Source organism: Podarcis raffonei, chromosome 10 (assembly GCF_027172205.1).
Source record: "Podarcis raffonei isolate rPodRaf1 chromosome 10, rPodRaf1.pri, whole genome shotgun sequence".
NCBI classification, from domain to species: domain Eukaryota; kingdom Metazoa; phylum Chordata; class Lepidosauria; order Squamata; family Lacertidae; genus Podarcis; species Podarcis raffonei.
In genome coordinates, this window is record NC_070611.1 from 20,287,037 (window position 1) to 20,312,846 (window position 25,810).

The 25,810-nt window shown below is 48.8% G+C and overlaps 2 protein-coding genes across 3 annotated transcripts in view; one reads left to right on the forward strand and one right to left on the reverse strand.

Moving 5' to 3' along the window:
- On the reverse strand, positions 1-24,752 carry LOC128422076 (WAS/WASL-interacting protein family member 3-like). Its single transcript, XM_053405627.1, has 2 exons — positions 24,444-24,752; positions 1-1,046 (listed from the first exon to the last, which is right to left on the reverse strand). The coding sequence occupies exons 1-2, from the start codon at positions 24,750-24,752 to the stop codon at positions 1,041-1,043; spliced, it is 315 nt and encodes a 104-aa protein (XP_053261602.1). The 3' UTR covers positions 1-1,040.
- The window catches only part of FEZF1 (FEZ family zinc finger 1), a 6,090-nt gene continuing 4,588 nt past the window's right edge, over positions 24,309-25,810 (forward strand). The window contains exon 1 of one of the 2 annotated variants that reach the window (XM_053405624.1): positions 24,309-25,763. In XM_053405624.1, the coding sequence (XP_053261599.1) occupies positions 24,858-25,763 (906 nt within the window). In that variant the 5' untranslated portion in view covers positions 24,309-24,857. The remainder of the gene's footprint in view (positions 25,764-25,810) is intronic. The other variant, XM_053405623.1, reaches the window with a different exon arrangement.

The following is a 25,810-nucleotide window of genomic DNA, read 5'->3' on the forward strand; positions in this document are numbered from 1 at the left end:
TGAAGAATTACCTGAGTGGTCTAGCCTATAGTTTTTTCATTTAAGAAATTACTTGCATCTCAATATTCTCCGGTGATGTCTTTTCAAAAAGGCATTCTGCTTTTGTATACCTTCCCATAAAATGCATACATCTCTGCCTATTGATGACAGCTTGAATGGTTCCAAAGTAATCTGGAAGAGCACTGAGCGAAGAAGTTGGGGGTGGGCGTTACTTATGTTCCTAGTGACCTTAAATCCCTGGCCTTAATTTAGCAGTGAAGTGCTTTACTTCAATGAATTCCTTAAACAATTCAGAATCGCTGTGGCTTACGCGACGGTTCTTTGCAAAGACAGGTCGCGCAACTTTGCGGCTGCTCTGTGAGTACAAAGGCTTGAAGGATTGAAACGTAGTGAGTTCCAGAGAGGAGCTCATTGTTTTGTTTTGTTTTGAAGCGCTCATGTAAACTGCACTGAACAAGGGCAAACAAGTTACACTTCAGCAGAGCTTGGCTCCTCCTCGAAGTGGCAATTACTCCTCGTTCTCCAAGAACTCTCGAGAACTTGAAATAGAGCTATTTAGTGGGAGAAAGGGCAAATAAAATATTCTGTGTTCTTGCACTGTCCTCACAAACAGGATGGCGAGGACAATATGTCTGGGCTCTAGCATTCTCTTTGGTCTCCCTTCAGGAAATAACCTTCTCAAATGATACCAAGAGATGCCAAAGATTTTTGGGATAGAGCGAGTGATGATCATTATTGCTTCCCGCAATGTTTGGGGGCTCAACACAGAAATCTCAATCAAAAAGCAACGGGAGTATGACATAGGTAACCAAATACACCCCATCCAATGGACTAAACTGTGGTCTAAACCTTCCTTCAAATCCATCTCAGACAACAGAAAGGAACACACCTTGAAACTTACCTATAGATGGTACCTAACACCATGGAAGTTGGAGCTGATACACCCAGGAACCTCACCAAAATGCTGGAGAAGTTGCAGCTCTGCAGGTACATACCCCCACATGTGGTAGGACTGCTCCAGAATCCAATCCCTCTGGACATCAGACCTACAAGAAATATGCAAAATAACAAAACAGGTATTAGAAGCCTCCCCAGAACTACCAGATCTACAATTATACTTTGAGGCATTGGGTTTGTGCTGGATTACTGAAGAACAAGCAGGTGACTGGGAACCGCCGTCTTGAAAGACCTACATTGGCTCCCAGTACATTTCCGAGCACAATTCAAAGTGTTGGTGCTGACCTTTAAAGCCCTAAACGGCCTTGGTCCAGTATATCTGAAGGAGCGTCTCCACCCCCATCGTTCTACCCGGACACTGAGGTCCAGCACCGAGGGCCTTCTGGCAGTTCCCTCACTGCGAGAAGCCAAGTTACAGGGAACCAGGCAGAGGGCCTTCTTGGTAGTGGCGCCCTCCCTGTGGAACACCCTCCCACCAGATGTCAAAGAGAACAACAAGTACCAGACTTTTAGAAGCCCTGTTTAGGGAAGCTTTTAATGTTTGATGTATTACAGTATTTTATTTTATTTCTTTTTGGAAGCCGCCCAGAGTGGCTGGGGAAGCCCAGCCAGATGGGTGGGGTATAAATAATAAATTATTATTATTATTATTATTATTATTATTATTATTATTATTATTGCTAGATCTGGAAGGGCATGATGGTAAATATGGATGGCATGCCTGTATGTGGTATGGCAGAGCCAAAATTTACAAGAGCTTCTCCAACCATGTGATCAGAAAGAACTTGATTAGAGTCCGGGGAAAACACAAAAACTTACTGGAAAGAAAGACACCACAGGAGCAATAACTAGGAAAAAGATTAATATGGAGAACCAGTGGGATACTCACTGCAGCCAACTGAAGTCAACCAACTATGCCTTGGGTCCCCCAACCTCTTTCACCACCAAGAAAAGCTAATAAATGAATAGAAAGAGAATGTGACACAAAACCTTGCACGTAACACTATGTAAAAGAATGAAAGTTTATGTCAGGGATGAGCCAGTGGTTTCAAGTTCCCCGGAGGGAGGGGGGAACCTGGGAGTGGAAGAAGAGGGCGAGGTGCCTGACGGGGAGGGAGATAATGAGGAGAGAGCTGTGGGAGGAAGCCGAGAGGAAGAGGCAGGAAGGGCTAGAGAGCCAAGAAGTTCACAGGAGCAGCAAGGGTTAAGCTCAAGCTCAGAATCTTTCTCGACAGCTCTCATGAGACATGGGAGAAGAGGAGGGCTGAAAAGCATGGGTTGCTGGAGGGGCAACCGCAGGCCTCAGCAGAGATCTGAACTGAGTGACTCTGATGGATGATAAGATGTGTTAATGACCCGTTGTAAATACTGTAAATAAAGACTATTTTAAAAAGTCATGGCAATTGTTGTGAAGAGAGGATACCCTCAGCCCTGACAGTTTACCACCCCTCTCTTCTCCCCCCCAACCTTATACCGACTTCAACAATGTCTCACACCGGATAGAACTGATCTGTAGAAAAGACTTTATGATCTGAAAACAGAGGTGCTGTACTTTTGTAACCCAAGAAAATCTTGTAATAAAAGCAATTTTAAAAGAAGGAGAAACAAAAAAATTTATTATAATAATAATAATAATAATAATTTACTATTTATACCCCGCCCATCTGGCTGAGTTTCCCTAGCCACTCTGGGCGGCTCCCAGTCAAGTGTTAAAAACAATACAGCATTAAATATTAAAAACTTCCCTGAACAGAGCTGTCTTCAGATGTCTTTTGAAGATAGGATAGCTGCTTATTTCCTTCACATCTGAAGGGAGGGTGTTCCACAGGGCGGGCGCCACTACCGAGAAGGCCCTCTGTCTGGTTCCCTGTAACCTCACTTCTCGCAATGAGGGAACTGCCAGAAGGCTCTCGGCGCTGGATCTCAGTGTCCGGGCTGAACGATGGGGGTGGAGACGCTCCTTCAGGTATACAGGACCGAGGCCGTTTAGGGCTTTAAAGGTCAGCACCAACACTTTGAATTGTGCTCGGAAACATACTGGGAGCCAATGAGATCTCTCAGGACCGGTGTTATGTGGTCCCGGCAGCCACTCCCAGTCACCAGTCTAGCTGCCGCATTCTGGATTAATTGCAGTTTCCGGGTCACCTTCAAAGGTAGCCCCACGTAGAGCGTGTTGCAGTCGTCCAAGTGAGAGGTAACTAGAGCATGCACCACTCTGGCGAGACAGTCCGCGGGCAGGTAGGGTCTTAGCCTGCGTACCAGGTGGGGCTGGTAGACAGCCGCCCTGCACACAGAATTAACCTACGCCTCCATGGACAGCTGTGAGTCCAAAATGACTCCCAGGCTGCGCACCTGGTCCTTCAGGGGCACAGTTACCCCACTCAGGACCAGGGAGTCCTCCACACCTGCCCGCCCCCTGTCCCCCCGAAACAGTACTTCGGTCTTGTCAGGATTCAACCTCAATCTGTTAGCCGCCATCCATCCTCCAACCGCCTCCAGGCACTCAAATGTTTTTTAAAAAACATACGCAAAGGAAGCTGCAGAGTCAGACAATTTGGCCTGTCTAGCTCAGTATAGTCTTACATTGAAAGGCAGTGCCTCTTTGGGACTTCAGACTGGGTTTTCTTCCAGTCTTACCCAGAGATGCTGGGGACTGACCTTCTGCATATGAAGTTTTACCACTAGACTATGCGCCATCCCAATACCAGTCTGTGGGTATTCACTGGTGATGGGACAGAGCTGCAGGTTAAAGATACACCTTGCCCAAAGCTTTGCTGGGAGTTTAGCTGTTGCCTGCAGGTACTGTATGTGGTGGGGGTGGTTTTTACCTTTGGTACGTAAAGAAAAAGCGAAACCTCCAGGAGGAAGCTAACCGAATAACCTGCTTCCCATTCCTACAATTCAGCCACTTTTAAAGCTACAAAAGTGCAAGCTGCTTAAACCGGTCCTTAAATTAGTTCAGTCCCGGTGCAAGGTGTGTGTCGCCCGTGGCCAGTAAAGCACATTAGCATTTCCTGCATTTGTGGCCTTCACATTCTCCTTGTGTAAGTGTTATGCAAAAGGCAGCACCTATAAAAGCACAAATGGTTCCAGATCTCCACAGAAACCCAACAGAATCCCAGATCCTTTTAATTTAATTGAAGATTGCTCATCCGTGTGTATTCCCAGGGCGCTTGCCAGCTATTAGCATCATTGGCCAACTATCAAGGATCAGACTCAAGGGCCCATCAATACCTGGGTTCCCCACTCCCAGCCTTACTGCTGCTGCTCCTTGTTATCATTGCCTGTACACAGTCCTCTTTAAGTGAGTAAGCATCACAGGAGAAAGGAGGAGCACCAACCCAGCCTCAAGCTTCTCTTCCCTTCTCGATGGCTGCAGCCAAAAACACAAGATGGTACATCTTGCCCAATGCCCCCCTCCCAGAACTTACACCATACACTGTATCCCTGTTCTTTTTTTCCCCCCTTCTGTTTTATTAAATTTGCTTAATAACATAACATTATTATATATATTAGGGACGCGGGTGGCGCTGTGGTTAAACCACAGAGCCTAGGACTTGAGCCTGTCAGGCCTTCCTTCTTCATAGCTTTATCCATGTACACAGTCTGTTCATTCGAGCTTGTATGTTAGGGTTGCCTTCCCCTCTTTCTATCCAGTTCCTGTAAAATGCCCATTTATTTGTGATTCTTTGGCATTTATTTTCCCATCTATCCTCTGCCACTATCTGTGCGAATATTTCTGATTGTACGTATTCAAAAACATAATCATTCCATTTTTCTATATTCCATTTGGCCTTTTCTTTCCATCCCAAAGCCATAACTGCCATTCCAGCTAGAATCATAATCTTGTACAACTCTTGCTTATTACTCTTTACTTTGTTATTTCCCAGCATTCCCGAAAATAACAAATCCCTATTAACTTCTATGTTTATTTGAAATAGTCCAGAAATTACCTTTATAATCTTTTGCCAATATTCCTTAACCAGATTACATTCCCACACTGTATCCCTGTTCTGAATTCTACTCACCCCTTTAAGCAGCGGCCAGAGAACCTCCAGCCCATGAGAATCATCATCCTTTTAACATCCCTTCTCCCTAAAAATCCGAGGGCAGGTTACATAGCCAATACGTGCACAAAATTTACAAATGGGGCGTTAGATTCCCCCTTCCTTCGGGAATTTGCACTGATGGGACTCTGAAAAGGGATCCATAATCTCAGCATCAGGTTCCATATTTCTTTCTACCAGTCCAGGAGCCATTCCTCTGGCTCCATCTTTCCATTTCCTTTTTCAGTTCCTCTTAACAAAGGGAGACAATTAACCTTAAAGAGTCCCCTCATTGTGCAGTAATCCTTAGCCCCAGATATCTTACCCAAGTGCCCTCGAAAGTCGATGTCCCCTTATTAGCTCTAAAGATAATTCCCCCTAACTTTCTATTACATTGCAGCAGGGCCTCAAGTGGTTCGTTGGGACTAGTTAAAGCATGAGCCTCATCCTTTGCGCAGAACAATATTTTAAAATCTTTCTCCTAATCCCTTTCATGCCAGAATGCTGCCTTCCAGCTACTATCATGGGTTATGTAACAAGGAAAGGCGTGGCAAAGGAGGCAGCTTCGTCCAATGCTAATTAAAAGATGCCTGCTTCTTGGGAAAAAAGCAATGACAAACCTAGACAGCATCTTAAAAAGCAGAGACATCACCTTGCCAACAAAGGTCCGCATAGTTAAAGCTATGGTTTTCCCAGTAGTGATGTATGGAAGTGAGAGCTGGACCATCAAGGCGGCTGATCGCCGAAGAATGGATGCTTTTGAATTATGGTGCTGGAGGAAACTCTTGAGAGTCCCATGGACTGCAAGAAGATCAAACCTATCCATTCTGAAGGAAATCAGCCCTGAGTGCTCACTGGAAGGACAGATCCTGAAGCTGAGGCTCCAATACTTTGGCCCCCTCATGAGAAGAGAAGACTCCCTGGAAAAGACCCTGATGTTGGGGAAGATGGAGGGCACAAGGAGAAGGGGACGACAGAGGACGAGATGGTTGGACAGTGTTCTCGAAGCTACCAGCATGAGTGTGACCAAACTGTGGGAGGCAGTGGAAGACAGGAGTGCCTGGCGTGCTCTGGTCCATGGGGTCATGAAGAGTCAGACACGACTAAATGACTAAACAACAAAAACTTTTCAGTAGAACCTATTAGTTGAAATTCTGCATGTCATGGAGTCAATAAACAAAGCAATAGGAAATAGCTAGAGCTGCAATGCAGTTTTTAAAAAATGGAATCATACAGTTGGAAGGGACTCAGAGGATCAACTATTCTAGTCCAAACTCCTGCAATGCAGGCAGCATTGAAAATTTGCCAGGCGCATTTTGCACCTGGCTATCGGCCACTTGCAACCAAGTGAAGATGCCCAAGTGCCAGGATGGGACCTGACATCTCCACCATCTGGAGGTGCATGCCTGGGGAATCCTTGGACCTTGATTGTTTTCACACACCAGCAACACATCCTGTAGAATTCTATCCATGATATTTTATTTGAACGAATTACAGGAACCAAAAAAGTTCTATTGGAAAATACGACTTTCAAGCTGTCTGGCCCCAAAACGGCAACTAGGTATTTTGGCAACTGTAACCCTGGATTAAGAAGTCCTTTGGCGCCTAGCTTATATATCCGAGTTTCTAACACTGGAATGCAGGAATATGCAGCTGTCCCATATGGGGACTGAACCTGCAACCTTGGCATTATCAGCACCATTCTCTAACCAACCGAGCTATCCTGTTCCTTTTGAAGTTTTTGTCTTCTCCATCCCAGCCTGAGTCAGAAGAGACTCTGGTCTCTTGCTTTTTTGTGGGGCTTTAAAAAGGGAGAGAAAAACCACGTGTGCCAGTTTGAGCTCTTTGGAGGAAAGGAGAGATAGAAAGGTAAATAATAATAGTAGTAGTAATAATAATAATAATAATAATAATAATAATAATACCCCCTCCAAACAAAATTTAGCAGCAAAGACAGGAGCCCATGCCCTTTCTAACTCTTGCCCTGATCATGTGGGGAAATGTGATATCAAAGCATTTCTTCAATTACCTTGCCAATCCAAATTGTCCATTATCCCCAACAGGAGTCAAGCTGTAGCTGAGTGAAAGCTTAGGCTTCCAATTCAGCCCACTGTTAATCTTGCAGATAGGTCTATGGCTGGATTAGTCCAGCCCCAAATCCACAACTCAAAACACCCCTCTGCTTGCACCAAAAATCAAACCCTTTAAATTGCCTCCTCTGAGGTTCTGACCCCTCCTAGGTCAGACTCTGCACTCAATGGTTTGCAGCAGCTTTCAATGGCTTGCAGCAGCAAACTCAACACTCAGTGGTTTCAAACCGTAGGAGTTGGATGGGACCTTGGATGTCATAACACAGCCTTTCCCAACTTTGGGCCACCCAGGTGTCACTGGACTACAATTCCTATCAGCCCCAGCCAGCATGGCCCAATGATGGATGATGGGAATTGTAGTCCAGTAACATCTGGAGACCCAAGGTTCAGATAGGGTGATCTAGTCTGACCCGCTACTCAAGACAGGATCCAACAACCTTCCCCAACTTGGCTCAGGCCTGCAAAGCTCATCAGCCCCAGCTGGCAGAGCCAATGGTCAGGGCTGATAGGAGCTGAAATCCAGTATCTCTAGAGGGCACCTAGTTGAAGAAGCCTGAACTACAGCCTTCGTGACGGGCCAGTTTCTCCTTACAAATCCCCAGCAAAGGACTGCCTGCCACTTCCCAAGGCAATCCATGCCACTGTTCAACAACTCCTGATTCACTAACTTGCAGGAAGGGGCACTTCCCCTTTTAATGTAAAAAACAAACCAAAAACTATTTAATTTTTAAAAAATCCTCTTGAAATAAGATGTGAACTAGAAAAAGCATGCACAAACTCTTTCCTTTGCTCCTACTTTGGGTGGGGGGTTTACACGTGGTTGCCCTATCACAGCTACCCTAAAATCCTGGATTTCTCCCTTGTCCAGCTGTCTGTCACTTCCGGCCATAGCGAGACCAGGCAGGGAGGGAAATATGGATTCCCAAGTTGCCCTGGAAGCTGGGCACCCGAGGTCGAGTGGGACCTTCCCCAAGGCAAATGAGGGGAGGTTGGAAGGGGATGCAGGGGACTCGACTACTCGCTTCTTGGCAGAGAAACACATGTTGGCAGGTGCAGTGCCCGTGGCTCTAGGGTTGTTCTGGACAGGATGGAATGGGCTGGTTGTGGTGATTTTTTTTCATATGGTGCTGAAGTGACTTCAAAACAACCCATATCAGGGCTGCCATACGTCCAGATTTTCCCAGACATTGATGGGATTTCAAGGGCAGAACTGACATCCAAGGAGAATTTCCAAAAGGCATGTCTTGGATCTTAGGCAGGTCAAAAAATGTTTTTGGGGTGGTTTCCTTTTAAAAAGCTGAAAAACTTTGGGAGTTGTCAAAAAAAAATTCAGCAGCTTTCGGGTTTCCCTAAAAAGTAAAGCTCAACAATTTTGCGGTCTTCCTAAAATGGCGTGCATTTGATGGGCAGCCAGCGGTTTTTTTGGTGGTTCCCTTAAAAAAAGCTAAGTTGTGCACACATACCCATGAATTTGTATATCTGTCTGCACTTAGCTAGGTAAAGGTAAAGGGACTCGTGACCATTAGGTCCAGTCGTGACCGACTCTGGGGTTGCGACGCTCATCTCGCTTTATGGCCGAGGGAGCCGGCGTACAGCTTCTGGGTCATGTGGCCAGCATGACTAAGCCGCTTCTGGCTAACCAGAGCAGCGCACGGAAACGCCGTTTACCTTCCCCGCTGGAGTGGTACCTATTTATCTACTTGCACTTTGACGTGCTTTCAAACTGCTAGGTTGGCAGGAGCTGGGACTTAACAATGGGAGCTCACCCCGTCACGGGGATTCAAACTGCCCACCTTCTGATTGGCAAGTCCTAGGCTCTGTGGTTTAACCCACAGCGCCACCCGCGTCCCCTGCACTTGGCTACTGAGAGCTTAAATACATGACCTTTCACACACCCTTTCCAACACACGCATTTGGAGAGGATCCCTAACTTGGCAGAGAGATAAAGATAGAGAAGACCTGAAACACAGGACAAAACTGTATCAGTACAAGATGCAGCATTTTACATTGAAATACGGGGCAATCTTGTATCATACAGGACATGTGGTCACCCGACCTCAGCCCCGCTGAGAAGCTGCGGATCAACCACAGCTGCCTCGAAACCAACGCGCGCCCAGCCACGAAGGCGGGCGACCTGCTCCCAGGCCGGAGCCCTTGGGCTTGGAGCTCAGACGAAAAGAGAGCCGCCAGGCCGGGTTGCCCTGCACCGACTCGGAAGGAAACTCCTGCTCCGCTTTTTGGCGCCTCGTGGCTGGCCCCAAAGCGCTTCATTCATACTTACCCGGATTCCCCGCTGAAGGAGACCCCAGTAACCGTGGGGGGCAGGCGGGGAACGCGATGCGTTTACACCGCCATTCCCTCCCGTATGACGCCTCTTTCCAAGCCCACAGGCCAAGCCACGCCCGCCACGCAGCCATTGCCCTTTTTTCACACCTGAGCCTTGTTGGCTAAAAGGGCTTCCCAGGCGCAGGTGTCCGGGCAGCATCATCGCCGCCAGCTCTGCCGCTTAGAAATAAGCTCTCTTCTTCGATATTTCAGAGAGTCGGAGCATTTCGGATTCGGAAGGACCATCTAGGCCAACTCCCTGTAAGATCACACCTGGTTTTAAGAGCTAAAAAACCCAGGCGATCCTTTCCCGGGATGGAGGCTTCTCCTGGTGCATTCTGCGCGCTAAGGCGCAAAGCGCAGGCCCCGGCGGAAGCTCGTTAACGGAAACTTTCTGCTGGGCGATTTCAGAGACCAGCGGGTTTTTTATCCGCACCCTCTCCCCGCTTTCTGGAACCTCTTTCAGGACTAAAGACAGAAGGACTGTGCAGTTGACTTCCTCGCAGGTTGTCGGTGCTGCAGTCCTGCGCGCTCTTGGACGGCACTGAAACCAACAGAACCCGGTAGGATCACTGAGGATTGTGCTGTAAATCTCTTGGCTAATAATAATAATAATAATAATAATAATAATAATAATAATATTTATTATATTTTATTTTATTTATATCCCGCTCACTCTAGGAGGCTCCCAACAGAATATTAAAAATAGAATCAAACATTAAAAACTTCCCTAAACAGGGCTGCCTTCAGATGTCTTAGGGACAGGGGTGGCACTGTGGGGTTAAACCACAGAGCCTAGGACTTGCCGGTCAGTGGTTCGAATCCCCGCGACGGGGTGAGCTCCTGTTGCTCATCCCTGCTCCGGCTCCCTCAGCCAATAAAGTGAGATGAGCGCCGCAACCCCAGAGTCGGTCACTACTGGACCAAACTGTCAGGGGTCCCTTTACCTTTAAAAGTCAGATTCTGTAGTTGTTTATTTCCTTGACATCTGATGGGAGGGCGTTCCAAAGGGCGACCCCCTTATTTCTGAGCATCACAGTGCTTTCCCACCCACCCTTTTGTGGTTTCGTCTTCCCCCATACTACATCTGCAACCTTCACATATACCTAGTCCCCCCCCAACAAGTGAACTTCTGTTAAAGCAGGCAAGCCTGGTGAGAAACTATGCTGCCTGATCCCAAATGTCTGTGTATACCTGTTTGTTGGGGGGTGCTAAAATGCTTCAGTCACAGGAGCCCACTCAAGAGAGCCCCAAAGTTGATGGGCATTGCCATTGAAATGGGGTGTGCCGCATCTTGTGGTTGATTTTGTGGGGGCAGGACTTACTTGGGGCTCCAAATATTTTATTCAAGAAGGCACCCTTGCTTTGATCATTTTCTTTCTGTGTTATTACCTTTTATCTAGGAAGTGTGCATGGTTTTCCCCACCCCAACCTCCATTTTATCTTCACAACAACCCTCTAAAGTAGGTTATGCCGAGAGACAACAACTGACCCTAAGTCACCCAGCATAGCTGAGAGGGGTTTTGAACCCTGGTCTCCCAGGCCCTAGTCTAACCAAAACTCCTAATGACTACACCACATCAATGAGAGGAAGGCGCTCTGCAATGCCCAAAGGCCTTATTTTTTCTCATTATGGCCCCACGTTCCAAGACTTGACTCTTAGAAACAGGTGTGAGGGCTGGGGAAGCCAAGACTCAATTAAACCAAAGATTTATTTTCTCTGCCCACAAAGAACCACAGCTTTCAAATGGTTGCTCATATGCATGTTTACTCAGAAGCAAGCTCCGCTAAAAAGAGACCTGCTTCTAAATGAATGTGCTTTAGGTTTCAAGGTTTTACTTCATTGTCCTCAACGTTATGCCCCTTTTCACAGGCTTCTGTTCTAGAGCGACTGTCTTTTTTCCTCCCTTTCTGAGCTCTTCTGTCTTTACCATTGGAGTGAAAGGCAGAAAAGTAGCAACAGGAAACATTTCCAGGCATGGATATGCAGAATTGAGCTGGTGAACCTGTTTAATTTCTGCCCGAGAGGTGCCCTGATCAGTTAGCTATCTTTGTATTTTATTGATAATTAGTAGTTGTATGCAAGTAAGATGTTGTTGTTTAGTCGTTTAGTCATGTCTGACTCTTCGTGACCCCATGGACCAGAGCACGCCAGGCACTTCAGTCTTCCACTGCCTCCCGCAGTTTGGTCAAACTCATGCTGGTAGCTTTGAGAACACTGTCCAACCATCTCGTCCTCTGTCGTCCCCTTCTCCTTGTGCCCTCCATCTTTCCCAACACAAGGGTCTTTTCAAGGGAGTCTTCTCTTCTCATGAGGTGGCCAAGGTATTGGAGTAAGATAAATGGCCTTTAATTACTGAAAGTGCTCTGGGGAGGGGGAATGGCTCTTATATATTTGCAGGGGGCAAGGGAGCATCTTAGGCTAAGAAGATGTTGCTTCTTCGAGGAATGGAGTCAGAGAGAGATATGTCTGCCTCCCCTGAGGTATTTTGTTACCTGCACAGGTGAGGCCTCGCCCACCTCTGGTCACATGCAGAGGAAGTCTCTCCCAGCCCAGGAGGAAACAGGAAATTCCAGCTGGCTGGTCCAGACACCCTCTTTTTATGTCCCCTCTAGGAATGTTGTATTTGACTGCTCTGTGTCTCACATCCCACGGGGATGTGGGCATCCCGTGTGGCAGTGGCATGATGGGATAGAACAGTGGCTCCCAAAGGGTTTGGCGTGCCACACTGGTGTGGCAGGAGAGGTTGGCAAGTGTGGCAGGAAGCTGCATTGTTGAATACTTTCTGGAAGTCAAGTGATCATACTATAAAGTAGTTGTGTTCTGTGTGACCAATCAAGCACTTCTCTTTGTTTTCCAATGCATTTCTTGTCAATTGAAAAATCGGTGTGGTGCGAGCAAATGTTTCCTCGGAAAGCGTGGCCCAGAAAAAAGATGCTGAGAACCACTAGGATAGAAGGATCCATTTCCTTTCTTCTGGCCCTACAACTTAAGGGCATATTATTTTCCCTTCAGCTGCTAATGCCACCTCTTCTTGACATCTTGCTATAGTAATAATGCTATACAAGGGTTTCTGTGCCAGTGGAGGAGGAAGAAAGGGCAACCTCTGATTTTGCAGCAGGGACAATGAAGTCATGAAGCCATTTGCCAATCCTCTGCATGCAAACTAAATAAGCTTTGCTCAGAGCGAAACCCATCAAACGAGGTACACAGATGAAGAGGCAGGTGATGTTACTAGGTGTGCCTTGGGGGTGAAACTCTGATCCAGCTCTGTCACTGGAAGCCCAGGGAGCAGGGCCGTCTTAAATACCGTATTTTTCACTCTATAAGACGCACCAGACCACAAGACGCACCTAGTTTTTGGAGGAGGAAAACAAGAAAAAAAATATTCTGAATCTCAGAAGCCAGAACAGCAAGAGGGATCCCTGCGCAGTGAAAGCAGCAATCCCTCTTGCTGTTCTGGCTTCTGGGATAGCTGCGCAGCCTGCATTTGCTCCATAAGACGCACACACATTTCCCCTTACTTTTTAAGAGGGGAAAAGTGAGTCTTATAGAGCAAAAAATACGGTATATCCATGGCGCCGTGGTACAAAGATCCCTCCGGCGCTGGAGTTTCCCAGAGTTGCTGACCTTTTTACGGCGCTGCTGGCAGCTTTGTGGGGCTGGAGGAGGCAGCCAGCGGCTGAAGGGCGGCTCCTCCGGCGGGGAAGAGGCGAAAGGCTCTGGGCACAGTGCTGCTTCAGCGAGCTGGGCAAGGGCGGCAAGCTGATGCTGGGAGGCACTGCATCCAGCCTCCGCCTATTCCCTGGTGCCCTCCAGAACTTGGCACCCTGGCGCCCCGTGCAACTTGCTTCTATGGGCCAGGTGGCTTCAGTGGTTAGAAGCACCTGCTACAAGCTGTGTGAGGTGCAATAGCTACAGCCATTCATTGACCAAGAGAGTTTGTCCACAGTCGTTTAGACCAGAGCTTTCCAAACTGTTCATGTTGGTGACACACTTTTTGTACATGCATCCTTTGGCGACATAGTAATTCACTTTGCATTGTTTCGCGACACAGTAAGACTCTGCCAGCATGCAACACCGCTGCTCAGAGATGTGCACTGATTGTCCAATTGCTACTGGGCCAGGTTCAAGGGTTTACTAATCGTATATAAAGCCCTAAATGACTTGGGACCAGTTTTGCTGCAGGATCAACTTACAGTGGTACCTTGGGTCACATATGCTTCAGGTTACAGACTCTGCTAACCCAGAAATAGTACCTCGGGTTAAGAACTTTGCTTCAGGATGAGAACAGAAATCATGCTCCAGCGGCATGGCGGCAGCAGGAGGCCCCATTAGCTAAAGTGGTGCTTCAGGTTAAGAACAGTTTCAGGTTAAGAACAGACCTCCAGAACGAATTAAGTTCTTAACCCGAGGTACCACTGTACTGTATAAATGCCCTCTTGACCACTACAATCTGCCAAACCGACACTGTTCTAGGGGCCACATAATACTTGATTAACATGTGTCATAAATTTATATTTTGGTGTCGCAGCACCCACACTTTGGAACTCCCTGTCTATTGACATCAGGGAGGGAAGTACAGTGGTACCTCGGGTTACATACGCTTCAGGTTACATACACTTCAGGTTACAGACTCCGCTAAGCCAGAAATACTACCTCAGGTTAAGAACTTTGCTTCAGGATGAGAACAGAAATCGTGCTCTGGCGGCGCAGCGGCAGCAGGAGGCCCCATTAGCTAAAGTGGTGCTTCAGGTTAAGAACAGTTTCAGGTTAAGAACAGACCTCCAGAACGAATTAAGTTCTTAACCCGAGGTACCACTGTACCTTCTCTACTCTTCTGGGTGCCTGCTTAAACATGCAGACATGTAGAAGTTACATGTGTTTTTATTTCTTTTTAGCTCCTGTTGATCTTAATCATTTTTTAATATTTTCCGTATATATTTTTATCAACAATTTTTATATTTTCAGTATTTTTAAAGTTTTTATATATTTAAATTTTTAAATATATTTTATAAAATAAACCACTTAGAGATTTTTATCTCTTTTCTGTAAAGCGCTTAGAGATTTTCTTACACTCAGGCAGAATGTAAGTTTTGTTAAATAAAATAAAATGCCACTTTTCTTTTGAACGATTAAAAAACAACAACACCCTTTGTTATGACCAACCAAAATGCCTTATGATAGAGAGCAAGCCTTTGTGTCTTCTAGAACTCTTTATCAAGCAAAGCAAGAAGAGTGTGTGAGAGAGAAAGCTTGGTTGGAATTGAAGTCATCATGTCTGCATTAGTCAAAAATTCATTTTTCTAGTATCGTCTCAGAAGAGCTGTGTCTTGGGGTTGTTGAGAGGAACACCTGCAAGTCAGCATTTGCCATTCACTGATGTGTGGCCATTCAAGGGAGGGTTACATTGCAGCCAGGATTGCATCTGTTGTGTCTAGATGCAAAAGAAGAGGAAACTAGAAGCCTGATAAGGAGGACTGACCATCAGCCAGAACCTGTGTTTGGAAACAAGCCCCACTGAGTTATATTAGGGTTTTACCACCTAAAGCTATGATTTTCCCAGTAGTGATGTATGGAAGTGAGAGCTGGACCATAAAGAAGGCTGATCACCGAAGAATTGATGCTTTTGAATTATGGTGCTGGAGGAGACTCTTGAGAGTCCCATGGACTGCAAAAAGATCAAACCTATCCATTCTGAAGGAAATCAGCCCTAAGTGCTCACTGGAAGGACAGATCGTGAAGCTGATGCTCCAATACTTTGGCCACTTCATGAGAAGAGAAGACTCCCTGGAAAAGACCCTGATGTTGGGAAAGATGGAGGGCACAAGGAGAAGGGGACGACAGAGGATGAGATGGTTGAATAGTGTTCTCAAAGCTACCAGCATGAGTTTGACCAAACTGCGGGAGGCAGTGGAAGACAGGAGTGCCTGGTGTGCTCTGGTCCATGGGGTCATGAAGAGTCGGACACGACTAAACGACTAAACAACAACAAAAGTGTGCTGAGCATTTCACCCTGAGTTGTGAGAGCTGCTTGGTTTAATTGTTGTGTCAAAGTCTAGCATCACATTTGCACCAGGCTAAGTCTTCTTTAATATGCCTAAGCATTTGAATGGTCTGTCAGTCTATCTCTCTCTTGTTCAGTGAACGTTTTTTAACTGCTTGCTGTTTTATGGTGATTGCTTTGCAATGGCCTCATTATCACTGCGTAGGAAGCAATTCATGAATTAAATGAAATATCTCGAAGCCATTTCACAACACACATATATATACTGTGTGTTTAGGTACTAATGCATATATGACAACAATTTCATAGCCAATACAGAGTCAACAAGCTAATTGGGTGGCTTGTTGAAGGATAAATGTCTTCAGCAGATGCAGAAGAGATAATAGATGTCTGATATATAACAGGAGAGGGTACCAATTTTATGTAGGGAGGGAGGGATGTGTTTTTTGGGGGGTTGTTTCATATGATCATTTAGTTATCACTGTTTTATGTTTGAAATATTTGTTTACCGTGTAAGGTGCCTAAGACCTTTGGGTATAAGGCAACTTGTAAATCATAATCATATTTCAGCAAGTGTAGAAATCCCCTCTCCTGCATACCTGGTAAAGGGACGAGAGCATGGTCACTTATTCAGTGAATCCATCACCTAGAGTGGCTTTAGACTAGAGAGTGGCTGGCAGTGAGCAGTATCCGTGAGAGAGTTGTTATTGATACAGGGGATATTGACAGAAGTATACTTGACCTGAATATTCCCTGGGAATATAACATTAGCAGGGTTGAGACTGGCATGGGAGTTACTGACAGTCATAGCTGATCCCTTGATCTGCACTGCGTTTACTTGGGAGGAGGTGCTATTGATCTCAATGGAATGTGCTGCCGAGTACGGATGTCTAGGCGACATCATGGGGACCAGGAAAGCCAACTTTAAACTACATAAGCGATGCATTAATGTGTTGAAAACTGGCTGAGATCTTTTAAGGCCATGCTGCAAGACCCACGTCAGCAGCCAGCGCTGGTCCAGAAAATGTCCTGCCACTGCTGCCTTTCAAATGCCCAAATTGCAGTGATTTCTTACAAGACAAGATGGTAGCAACTCTCATTAGAGTGGAGGTTCCTGGCCGCAGAGGCCACTGATTGTGATATGGGTGATTTATTGCCCCAGGGCCAAAATAATTTGGTCAGCCTTGAATCCTATGAGGAGGCACGATTTGCTGCTCCAACTCAAGCAGAACAAAATGTATTGCGTGGGAGAAGGGGATTTTTTGAGCAGGACCTGGGGGGGGGTCTGAGTTCCCTTCCCTTTTTTCAATTAAATAATTATTTTATTTATTTATTTTGCCTGGGGGTGCTGGGATATACACCCAATGCCTGAGCCAAAAACCCACCCGTATCTGTAATCAAAGTTGTGACAATTTCTAATCCAAATTATTAATAATACCTTACATTTCGCCACTGGCAGGGGGTGGTTGGTCTGGCACTGTCACTGGGCTGGTAATAAGCAAACTTATTGGTGAGTTCCCCCACCTTTTTCTCCAGAAAAAAGCACTGGGGACCCCCTTTAACATTATTTTTTTAAAAAAAAATCGTTACAAATAGAGCTGGTTTTTTGTGTCAGCTGACATTAACGATGGGAATATTCCATCAGTTCTGACTTGAAACATAAATTAGTAGCCCATATGTCTAAATAGGTATCCGAGTGAGAATGACGATTATAAATGATGCCTTCAAACGTTGGAGGGCAGTGACATGTTCCGCGCCCTGAGCAGAGGAAAATGAATGTTGGTTCTTCTATAAGGGCTGGCAGGGCCGATTTCTGTTGTCCACGCTTCAGCGTTTGTGACTTAGTGATTTAGTGCCATCCACAGTTTCATGAGCACGCCATTTTATTTTATACACTGGATGAAAGTCCTGAAGTTTATTGTCCAGTGGATCGTCATTTGTGTGTGTTCGTGTGGTTTTCCCTGTTCGTGTGGTTTTCCCCCCCCCCCCGTCTCACCCCTTTGTCTGGAGCCCATTCTCTAAATCTCTCCGGACGGCTGCAAGTCTGAGTTCATGCTCACGCTTACGCAGAACCAAGCGCCCAAGGAAAGATGTCTTTTGCAGGCTCTGTGGTCCGGCTTGGTTAGCAGATGGTTCGTGAGGGGCTGGGTTTCCAAAAGCGCAGCAATCGCTGCATCGGCTCTGTTTAGTTTGCCTTTCAATCCTCTCTGGGTTTCAGAGCCTTTTGCGAACGCGCGTCTGGCGACCTGGGCCTGACAGCCGTTGATGCGCTCCGAAGGCGCGCCTGGATCAACCGGGGCAGGTGAAACCGTGTCAAAAGCGCAGACCTCTCTCCCGCAGCTGGATCGGGGTAACAGGGCCGGCGGTTCACTGTGGACTCTCACACATTCTGCAGGGGGGGGGGGAAATACTCTCTCTCTCTCTCTCTCTCTCTCTCTCTCTCTCTCTCTCTTACTTATTTGCAACAGCGGGATTGCTTTTACCTTTATTCTAGAACTCAGATGCAAGTGCGTAAATTCAGCTCGCCTTTCACAATCAGATACACATATTTTAGCGCACGCAGCGCTGAGTTTTGGTGTTTTTCTTGGGGGTTTTTTGTTTTTGTTTTTTTGCTGCTGCTTTTGATAGGACTTATTTTTCACCATACACTTCCACAGTGGAGTAATTCTTTCCCTGAGCTGGACAGACGGAGTTCAGGTGCAGCGTTCAGGCTTGCCAATTTCCTCTTTGACGTGGACGCGGCAGACTAGACGTGCGTTTCTGCTGCCTTTTGACTTTGAGAGAAGGCGAAGGCGTCTATTTCTTGCTTTGGTGGAACTGGCTTTCCAAAGGGGGGGGGCAATAAATACCCAGCCACCCACCTCACCACTCCTCTGTCTCGCTGAGAGGCTGGGAACCTTGCAGAAAGTTTCCTCTTGCTGCCATAGCCCAAGGTTATTGTGTGGAAGATTAGAATTGGGCATGGGCACCCGGATTTTATTTTTATTTCTGGGAGGGGGCAAAGTAAATACTTCATACCCTAAACAAATGAGAATAGGGCCTTGCCCATTTGCCTCACATCTGGGGTTCTACAAATCCTAGAAACGTCCTTTATTTCAGGCATAGGCAAACTCGGCCCTCCAGATGTTTTGGGACTACAACTCCCATCATCCCTGACCACTGGTCCTGCTAGCTAGGGATGATGGGAGTTGTAGTCCCAAAACATCTGGAGGACCGAGTTTGCCTATGCCTGCTCTATTTTAATAGTTTTTATTGACTGCATTTCTATCCCACCTTTCCTCGAGGGGGCGTACAGGATTCTCCCGCTCTCCACAACAACCCTTTGTGGTAGGTTAGGCTGAGACACCGGCCCAAGGTCACCCAGTGAGCTTCCTGGCGAGTAGGGATTTGAACCCTGCTCTCCCAGGCGCTCTAACCGCTATCCGCGCTGTCTTTAGTAATGGGGGGGGGGAATGCCCCCACCAAGTGGGAAAAGGCGGTTATGCGATCCTTCACCAGAAGCGTAGATGTCAAGTTCAGGTTACCCCCTCGGAAGGCGAGGTCTCGCCCACACCCTGGGCAGAAAACGGCCCTTCCGACTCGACGGGGCGCGCTCCTTCGGATTCCCAGCTGCCCGCGATGGGAAGCGGCGCGAAGCTCGTGCCTTTGGTGATATTGGCGATCTAATCGCCTCTGGGTTCAGATATTGCCCTGAGGTTGCGATGCGTTTGCCTGCTAATGAAAAGCCCAGAGGGAGAGGGCTTCGACCACAAGTAAATGTAAGTGAGCAAGAAAAGCAGGAGAGAGAGAGAGAGAGAGAGAGAGAGAGAGAGAGAGAGAGAGACGCGAAAGCGAGAGAGAGAGAGAGAGAGAGAGAGAGAGAGAGAGAGAGAGAGAGAGAGAGAGACGGCGTAAAGCGAGACACAACTTCCGTGCAACCATGCAACCAGAGAATGTTAGTTCTGGGTGAGACCCGTTGTGCTCACTGGGGCTTATTTCGGAGTCAATCTGGCTGGACTCGGTCTGTACGTGGAGCGCAGATAAAGCTGCTTTCCTCTTCTCTCCCCCTCCAGGTTACATAAGATACGTAATTTAGAAAGGCGCAGGGGGGCGGATAACAAAGGCTGTATTTGGGTGTGTTGAAGGGCTGGGAGTTCAATTCAGTTCTAGTACTCAGAACGAATTCCGACGTTCAGGCTTCTTTCATTCGAAGTCAGGGGTTCCCAGACCTTTCTGCCCCACAGACCACTTGAAAATTGCTGGGGGGTCTTGACGGACCTTTCTGCCTGTTGTAGCAGCCGCGGCAATGCGCTCTGTTACATGCTGTGCGATTTTGCATTGTCCGTGCTTCTTCAGTTTCTTATACATTGCAGTTAATTGCAGACTCCAAACTGTAATACAATAAAATGCAATACTGTCTTCGACCCTAAATTCACCGGCATGTCCTGAGTGAAGCCTGTCTCGTGTTCCAATGGTAGGTTGCCATATTTCAAAAAGTAAAATTCTTGAGCTTCTTTAAGGAAACCACCGACATTGTTGAGCTTTTATTTTTGGGAACAAACAAAAAAATAGTGATATTATGCCTTTGGAGCTGCTTGCGCTGCTTTTTCCATCGGGATTTTCCTGGCATTTTGCCAATTCGGCAAAATTTTCCCCCGACGCCATTTTTACACCCGAAAACCAAGACATCTCAGGAATTTTCCTGAGGTACGGCAAGCCTAGTCAATGGCCACAGTTTGGGAACCTCTGTTAAGTGTATGTCTTTTGCACCAAACTCCACTTGGCGGATCTGGGCAGTTCTAACTTTCTTTTTAAAAATAAAAAAGTAGATCCCTTTAGTCTGAAATCATCCCTTCCGCCTCCTAAAAGATTCGCTTTAACACGGGCCCATCTGCACTAGACATTTAAAGCATTATCATACAGCTTTAAACTGCTATGGCTTCCCCGCAAGAATTCTGGGAATTGTAGTTCGTTGAGGGTGCTGAAAGTTGTGCGGCAGTCCGCTCCCAGAACTACAATTCCCAGAATTTCCTAGCGAGAGAGATGTTAAAGCACCCTGGGAAACTGTAATAGGAGTCTCCTGACAACTCTCAACATGCTTAAGGAACCACAGTTCCCAGGGTTTTTCGTGGGAAACTCTGATTGTTTAGAGGGGTATGATACTGATTTAAATGTCTAGTGCAGATGGGGCCTGAATTATTCTCTCCCTGAAACGGGGTGGGGTTTTCTGCGACCTTAAGCACCCTGGCCTAGGCTCCAGGTCTTCCTCCCTCGTTTCTTCCTTCCTTTGGAAGAAGATTTGGGAGTTCGCCTGATTTGCCTGCCCAGGAGAAGCGACCCGCTCCTGGTTGAGCTTGGGTAGAAAGCACATTGCCAAGCAATCCTTCTCTGGGCCTTTTCTGGTAGAATCTGGCGCTACGTTTCTCTCCGGATTCTCTAGCAAAACTGTAAGGATGTTACTGGTGGTGACCTGGTGACCGGGTCGCTCCTTAAAACGTCTGCACCTCACATCCTCACTGATGAGTCAGACTCATTTGCTTCCTCAAGACTCTGGGCAATGGGCACGTATTTCGAGATTCAGTAAAGAGACGGCTTTAGGATAAGAGAGCAAACGGATTGACGGGTGAGGGAGCGCACAAGTCGCGCAGCTAATCCACTGGCTCCGTCAGACCTATCTTCCGAGGAAACAAGCATAGGATGGAAACATCTTATAGTTGTGGTGCCTTGAAAAACCAAAGGCATATATAAGATGACAGGTTTCGCTTCCTCCGATGCAGAAAGCTGCGATTCTTTAGGTTGAGAGCGAGCTGGACTGGACATGATGGGCCTGAACTTCTACACAAACTTGCCTACGATCCAGCTGCAATTCTATACTGCCAAGGTCTTACGGAACGCAAGATTTTCTTTTCAATCAACCAGCTTAGGATGACCACGCGTGACTGGAATTCTGCGCACTCGCGCAGAGCGATCTTACGCACTTATAGTCCCATCTGCTTCCAGGAGGGACTTACTCCCAAGTTTATGCATTTAGGGCTGTTGCCTAACTTTGGAGGGTTTCAAGGGCAGAAGTGCTTCGGAGAAGCATTCCGAAGTAACGCTGCATTGTAGCATGAATTCGGCTCGGAAAGGGAGATCTTTTCCCTTCCAGGTGACACTTTCCATTTCAGCCTAGTCTGTTCTCTTTACTCACTGGCTCTTTCTCTCACACACTCTTTCTTTTCACTGTAAAACCAGAATCCGGCGCTAGATTGCCCAAACTCCTCCTCAGTCCGGCGTTGTCTTAACGGCAGAGCCAGTAATTGCCGCTTTGGGACCAGGTTTCCTACGCTCCAGCGACGACGCGGCGTGTCGTTTCGCCTCCTCCCAAACACATGTCAGAGAAAAGTCGATCTCAGAAAGACCAGGACCGAGCCAGCTGCTGAGGCGCTAAGGAAGCGAAAGCTTCGCCTGAAATAGTTCCCAGCCGAGGGGTGGAGCGCGGGAGGCGAGGAGCCGAATCCATCCCCTTTAAAATTCGACGGCGAGGAATTGATGGAGGGCGCGGCGAGGTGCCTCAGAAGTAAATGGGGAGTCGGGCAGATAAGATATTTTTATTAAATAAGAAACAGATTAAATATAATAGGAGGAAGATAAGTGGCCAAAATGTTTCCTTGTCGCCCAGGTGAGCCAGTTCACCTGTACGCTGAAACCAGTCTGGTTTGCCCCCTCGCGCCACAACTGCGCCCGTCTGGCGTCTGCCTCGGGGGCCGAGGGAAGGGAACCTGAGCTTCCCTCTGGGGAGAGAACTTTTGCGCCAACCCATCTGCTGTGGGGAAGGGCTCCCAGAGAGAAAAACCCCACCTCCCCGCTGGAAGGGAGTAAATCCAGGACTCATTTGGCGTCGGGGGAAAAGGGTTTGCCGCGTCTCGTTAGATCTGCACGGTCTTTCGACGGATCCTAGCTGACGCGGAGCTGCCCGCGAGTGCAGTTAAAAGTTAGGGAGGGGGATTCTGCTGTGATGTATTTAAGAGGCCAGCCTGACGATGGTGGTCGCGTGTATTCTAGTTGTGGGGATGGAATGAGGAGGGAGCGAACCGTGTGCGCCCCCTCGAGCTCCTTGACGACAAAGGGTGGGGTAGGCATGTAATAAAGGAAGGAATGAATACATAGAATTCTTATCCCAAATGCCCTTAAAAGAGAAGCACCCGCAAAGAGCTTTACGGCATTTCTCTGTGGGGCACGGGACCAGCTATTCGCGGTGGGCATGGGACGGGTATGTGGCAAGGAAGCAAATATTCCACGCCTCTCTAGTCCCACTTGAGTTACAAAGCTTAATGCGTCGCGATCGTTTTTGGAGCGTTTGTAATATATGTTGGTGGTTTGTTTGTTTGTTTGTTTTTGTTTTTTTGTCCAGTACAATCGGTGGGTGTTTTCTTTTTCTTAATTCTTTCCTTTGTGCTGAGGATGCTGTGAAGCTATTAGGAAACATTGGATTTAATACACACGACAAACGCTTATTCTGCTGCCCGTTTGCGTCCTCTCGGAGGAGGAAATCCAGGCGCGCGCCTTCCCCGGCCTGTTTACATAGCCCTTGGCCCCGGGGACCGAAAGAGAGATTTGTCGTTAATTAGTGGATCATCTGAAAGCGGAGAGGCTCCAAACCAATTTGCCCCGAAACGGCCCTGTAATAGCCCTGCAATTCACTTCCTTCCAAATCTGAAGGGTGGAGGGTGTCTTCCGACGGCAAAGCCTCGCTGGCTCCCGCCATTCAGCCGGAGCTGGCTACGTTTAGCAACTCACAAGCGAGAGAACCGGGATCTGTTTCTCTTTTAAACCTAAGAGAATGCGCGTGGTTTCTGTTTGGTTGATGAAACTGGTTTAAAGCTAAACGCTAGTTTGTTCCCGGAGCTCTGAAAAGTACCAAAAGCTCCGAAAGGTTCCTTTGAAGGAACACCTCGCTATTTAGAGCACAGCGAGGCTGTGTTGCTAAGCAGCCTCTAGAAAGCAGGTTGGACTGAAAGCCCAGTCTGAGGTGAGATGGGGGAAAATGACTCCAGAAATTCCCTTACTCGCTGGGTGAGCAATCTGGAGCCATCAAAATCGACGGCGGTGGGGGAACCACCTCTTCCTCGTTGATTTCAATGTGATCTCTCACTGTAGCCTCCCGAGTTCTCGCTGGGAGAGCTGACCTCTGGTTTTCGCGCTGGGCCTTTTGCTGTCTGTCTCTCCCCACCCCCAATTTGCAGTGGTTGGGGTCGCCCTTGCTTGAATAGCTATTGAAAGTTTGGTCTTGGGCGAGGCCATCTTCCTCAACGCTCCGGAAACCTGGGTCTCCCCGACGGCTTCCTCCTTTGCATCCGGCTTGCCCGTCTACACTGGGACGCCCCGTCTAACACCCGCTCGGAGCTGCAGCCGCCGCCGACAGCCCCGCGCTTTTCCTCAGGAAAGCGAAGCGTTTTTGTTTCTTGGGAAGGGCGGCGCGTTTGTCAAAAGGCCAGGCGTCCAAAGGACTACCTCCGAAGTGGCACCGAGAAAGGAGGGAAGGGAGGGAGGAAAGAAGGAGCAGACCCGGGGCAGAAGCAGAGCAGCCAAGACGCGCGCCCAGGTGCACAGCGCGGGGATGTCGGCCTGGGCTGAAACTGACAAGCAGGCAGCGCAACTGCCCCTCCTTTGTCCGAGAGAAGCCCGTCGCTGTGGCCCCCCAATTTCCCTGATTTAGAGGTCACGCCGCGAATTGTCTTTCCTTTTATGATTATAAAGGAAAAGATGATGTCATTTAAAGGCAAACAAGACCATTGATCTGGAGGCCTCTGAAGCCTGTGTAAGGTAAGGAGACTGGGAATAATAGGAGGGGAGGGGAGAAGGAGGGGGAGACCCGGAGGGGGAGGGGAGAGCCACCTCCTCCCCGGGCGGGGGGAGGAGGCGGAGGAGGATCGGGCGCCAATGGAAAGTAGCCTCCTGATCTTGGGAGCGGGGAGGGAAGGGGGTTCCACTTTCCTCCCCCCCCCCTTCTCCTCCTAATGCCTGTTGGAAGCGAATTGAGCAATTATCTAGTTTACCTTCTCCTCTTGGAAGTTAACGATTGGCGGGATCGTGGCTGCTGCTATTGACCCAACACTTTCCATTGAGAGAGAAAACGAGGGAGAGAGGCGAGGAGGAGCAGACAGGGGCGACCGTCCCCCGCCAAAGGCGCGCCGAGGCGGCGATGGGCCGGCACCAGTCCGTCGGGATGCGCAGGCTGGTGCCGCCGCCGGCCGTCGAGATGGAGAGGCAGCTGTCGGCGGTTCTGGAGGCGGTCCAGACGGCGAGCGAAACGGCGAGGGCGGCAGCGGCGGTGGGCTTGGTGTGGGCATCGGAGCACGAGGCATCGCGGGTGGCAGCAGCCGCGCGGGGCTCCGTCGGCTCCGCTCAGTGAGCGGGCTGCGAGGGGCAAAGGCAGCTGGAGAGGCGCCCAGGCAAGCGAGCGGCCAGCCATGAACAATAGCGGCCAGCCGCCACAGCAGCAGCACCCCCCGACGGCTGCCAAGAGCCTGGCCGCTCCTCGAGCCAACATGTTGAGTGCCTCCAAGCCTTTGGCATTCTCCATCGAGCGCATCATGGCCCGGACGGCCCCGGAGCCCAAAGCCCTGCCGCTGCTGCCCCACTTCTTGCAAGGAGGGGGCCCCAAAAGCGCCGAGCAGCACCTCAAGCCGCAGCAGCAACAGGCGGAGGCGGCGCTCAGCCTGGCATCTTCCATCCCTTGCATGATCCCTTTCGTGCCGCTGGCCTACGAGCCCTTAGCCAAGGCGGGCTCGGAGCCCAGGAAGCCCCCCATGGACCCGCCGCTGCCGCCCTCCCCCTCTTCTTCCTCGTCGGCGGCGTCTTTGAGCTGCGCGCTGAGCCTCAAGCCGCCGTCGGGGGACCTGCAGCCGCTGCAGCAGCACTACAAGCTTGTCCGGCCCCGCGTGGTCAACCATTCCTCCTTCCACGCCCTGGGCACCCTGGGCTACTTCAGCCGCGCCACCGAGCCGCCGCAACCGCCGCCGCCGCCGTCGGGCCTCAGCCTCCACCCGGTGGCGTCCTACTTCCTAGGCTCGCCGCTGCACGCCTCCTCTCCCGCCGCCTTGCACGCCCCGACGGCGCCCAAGGCCTACCTGGCTGAGAGGAACAAGCTGCACGTGTTGCCTCCCGGCCCCGACAAATACCCGACGCCGGCCTTCAAGGATTTGGCGCACGCCCAGCTGCACAGCGCGGCAGCCGCAGCCGCCGCCGCAGCTGCCGCCGCCGCCGCGCACCTTCTGGCCACCGACAAGCTGCCCTTCAAGAACGTCGGGGCGGACTTCAGCCGCGGCTCGCCCAGCGCCAAGCCCAAAGTCTTCACCTGCGAGGTCTGCGGCAAGGCAAGTGCCGGATCCGGCCCCTCTCCCAAATCCGATCCGCCAAGGCG

Excerpts from the sequence above, each read along its gene's own strand:
- LOC128422076 (XM_053405627.1), bottom strand. The coding sequence starts at position 24,752 with ATGCCTCGTGCTCCGATGCCCACACCAAGCCCACCGCCGCTGCCGCCC.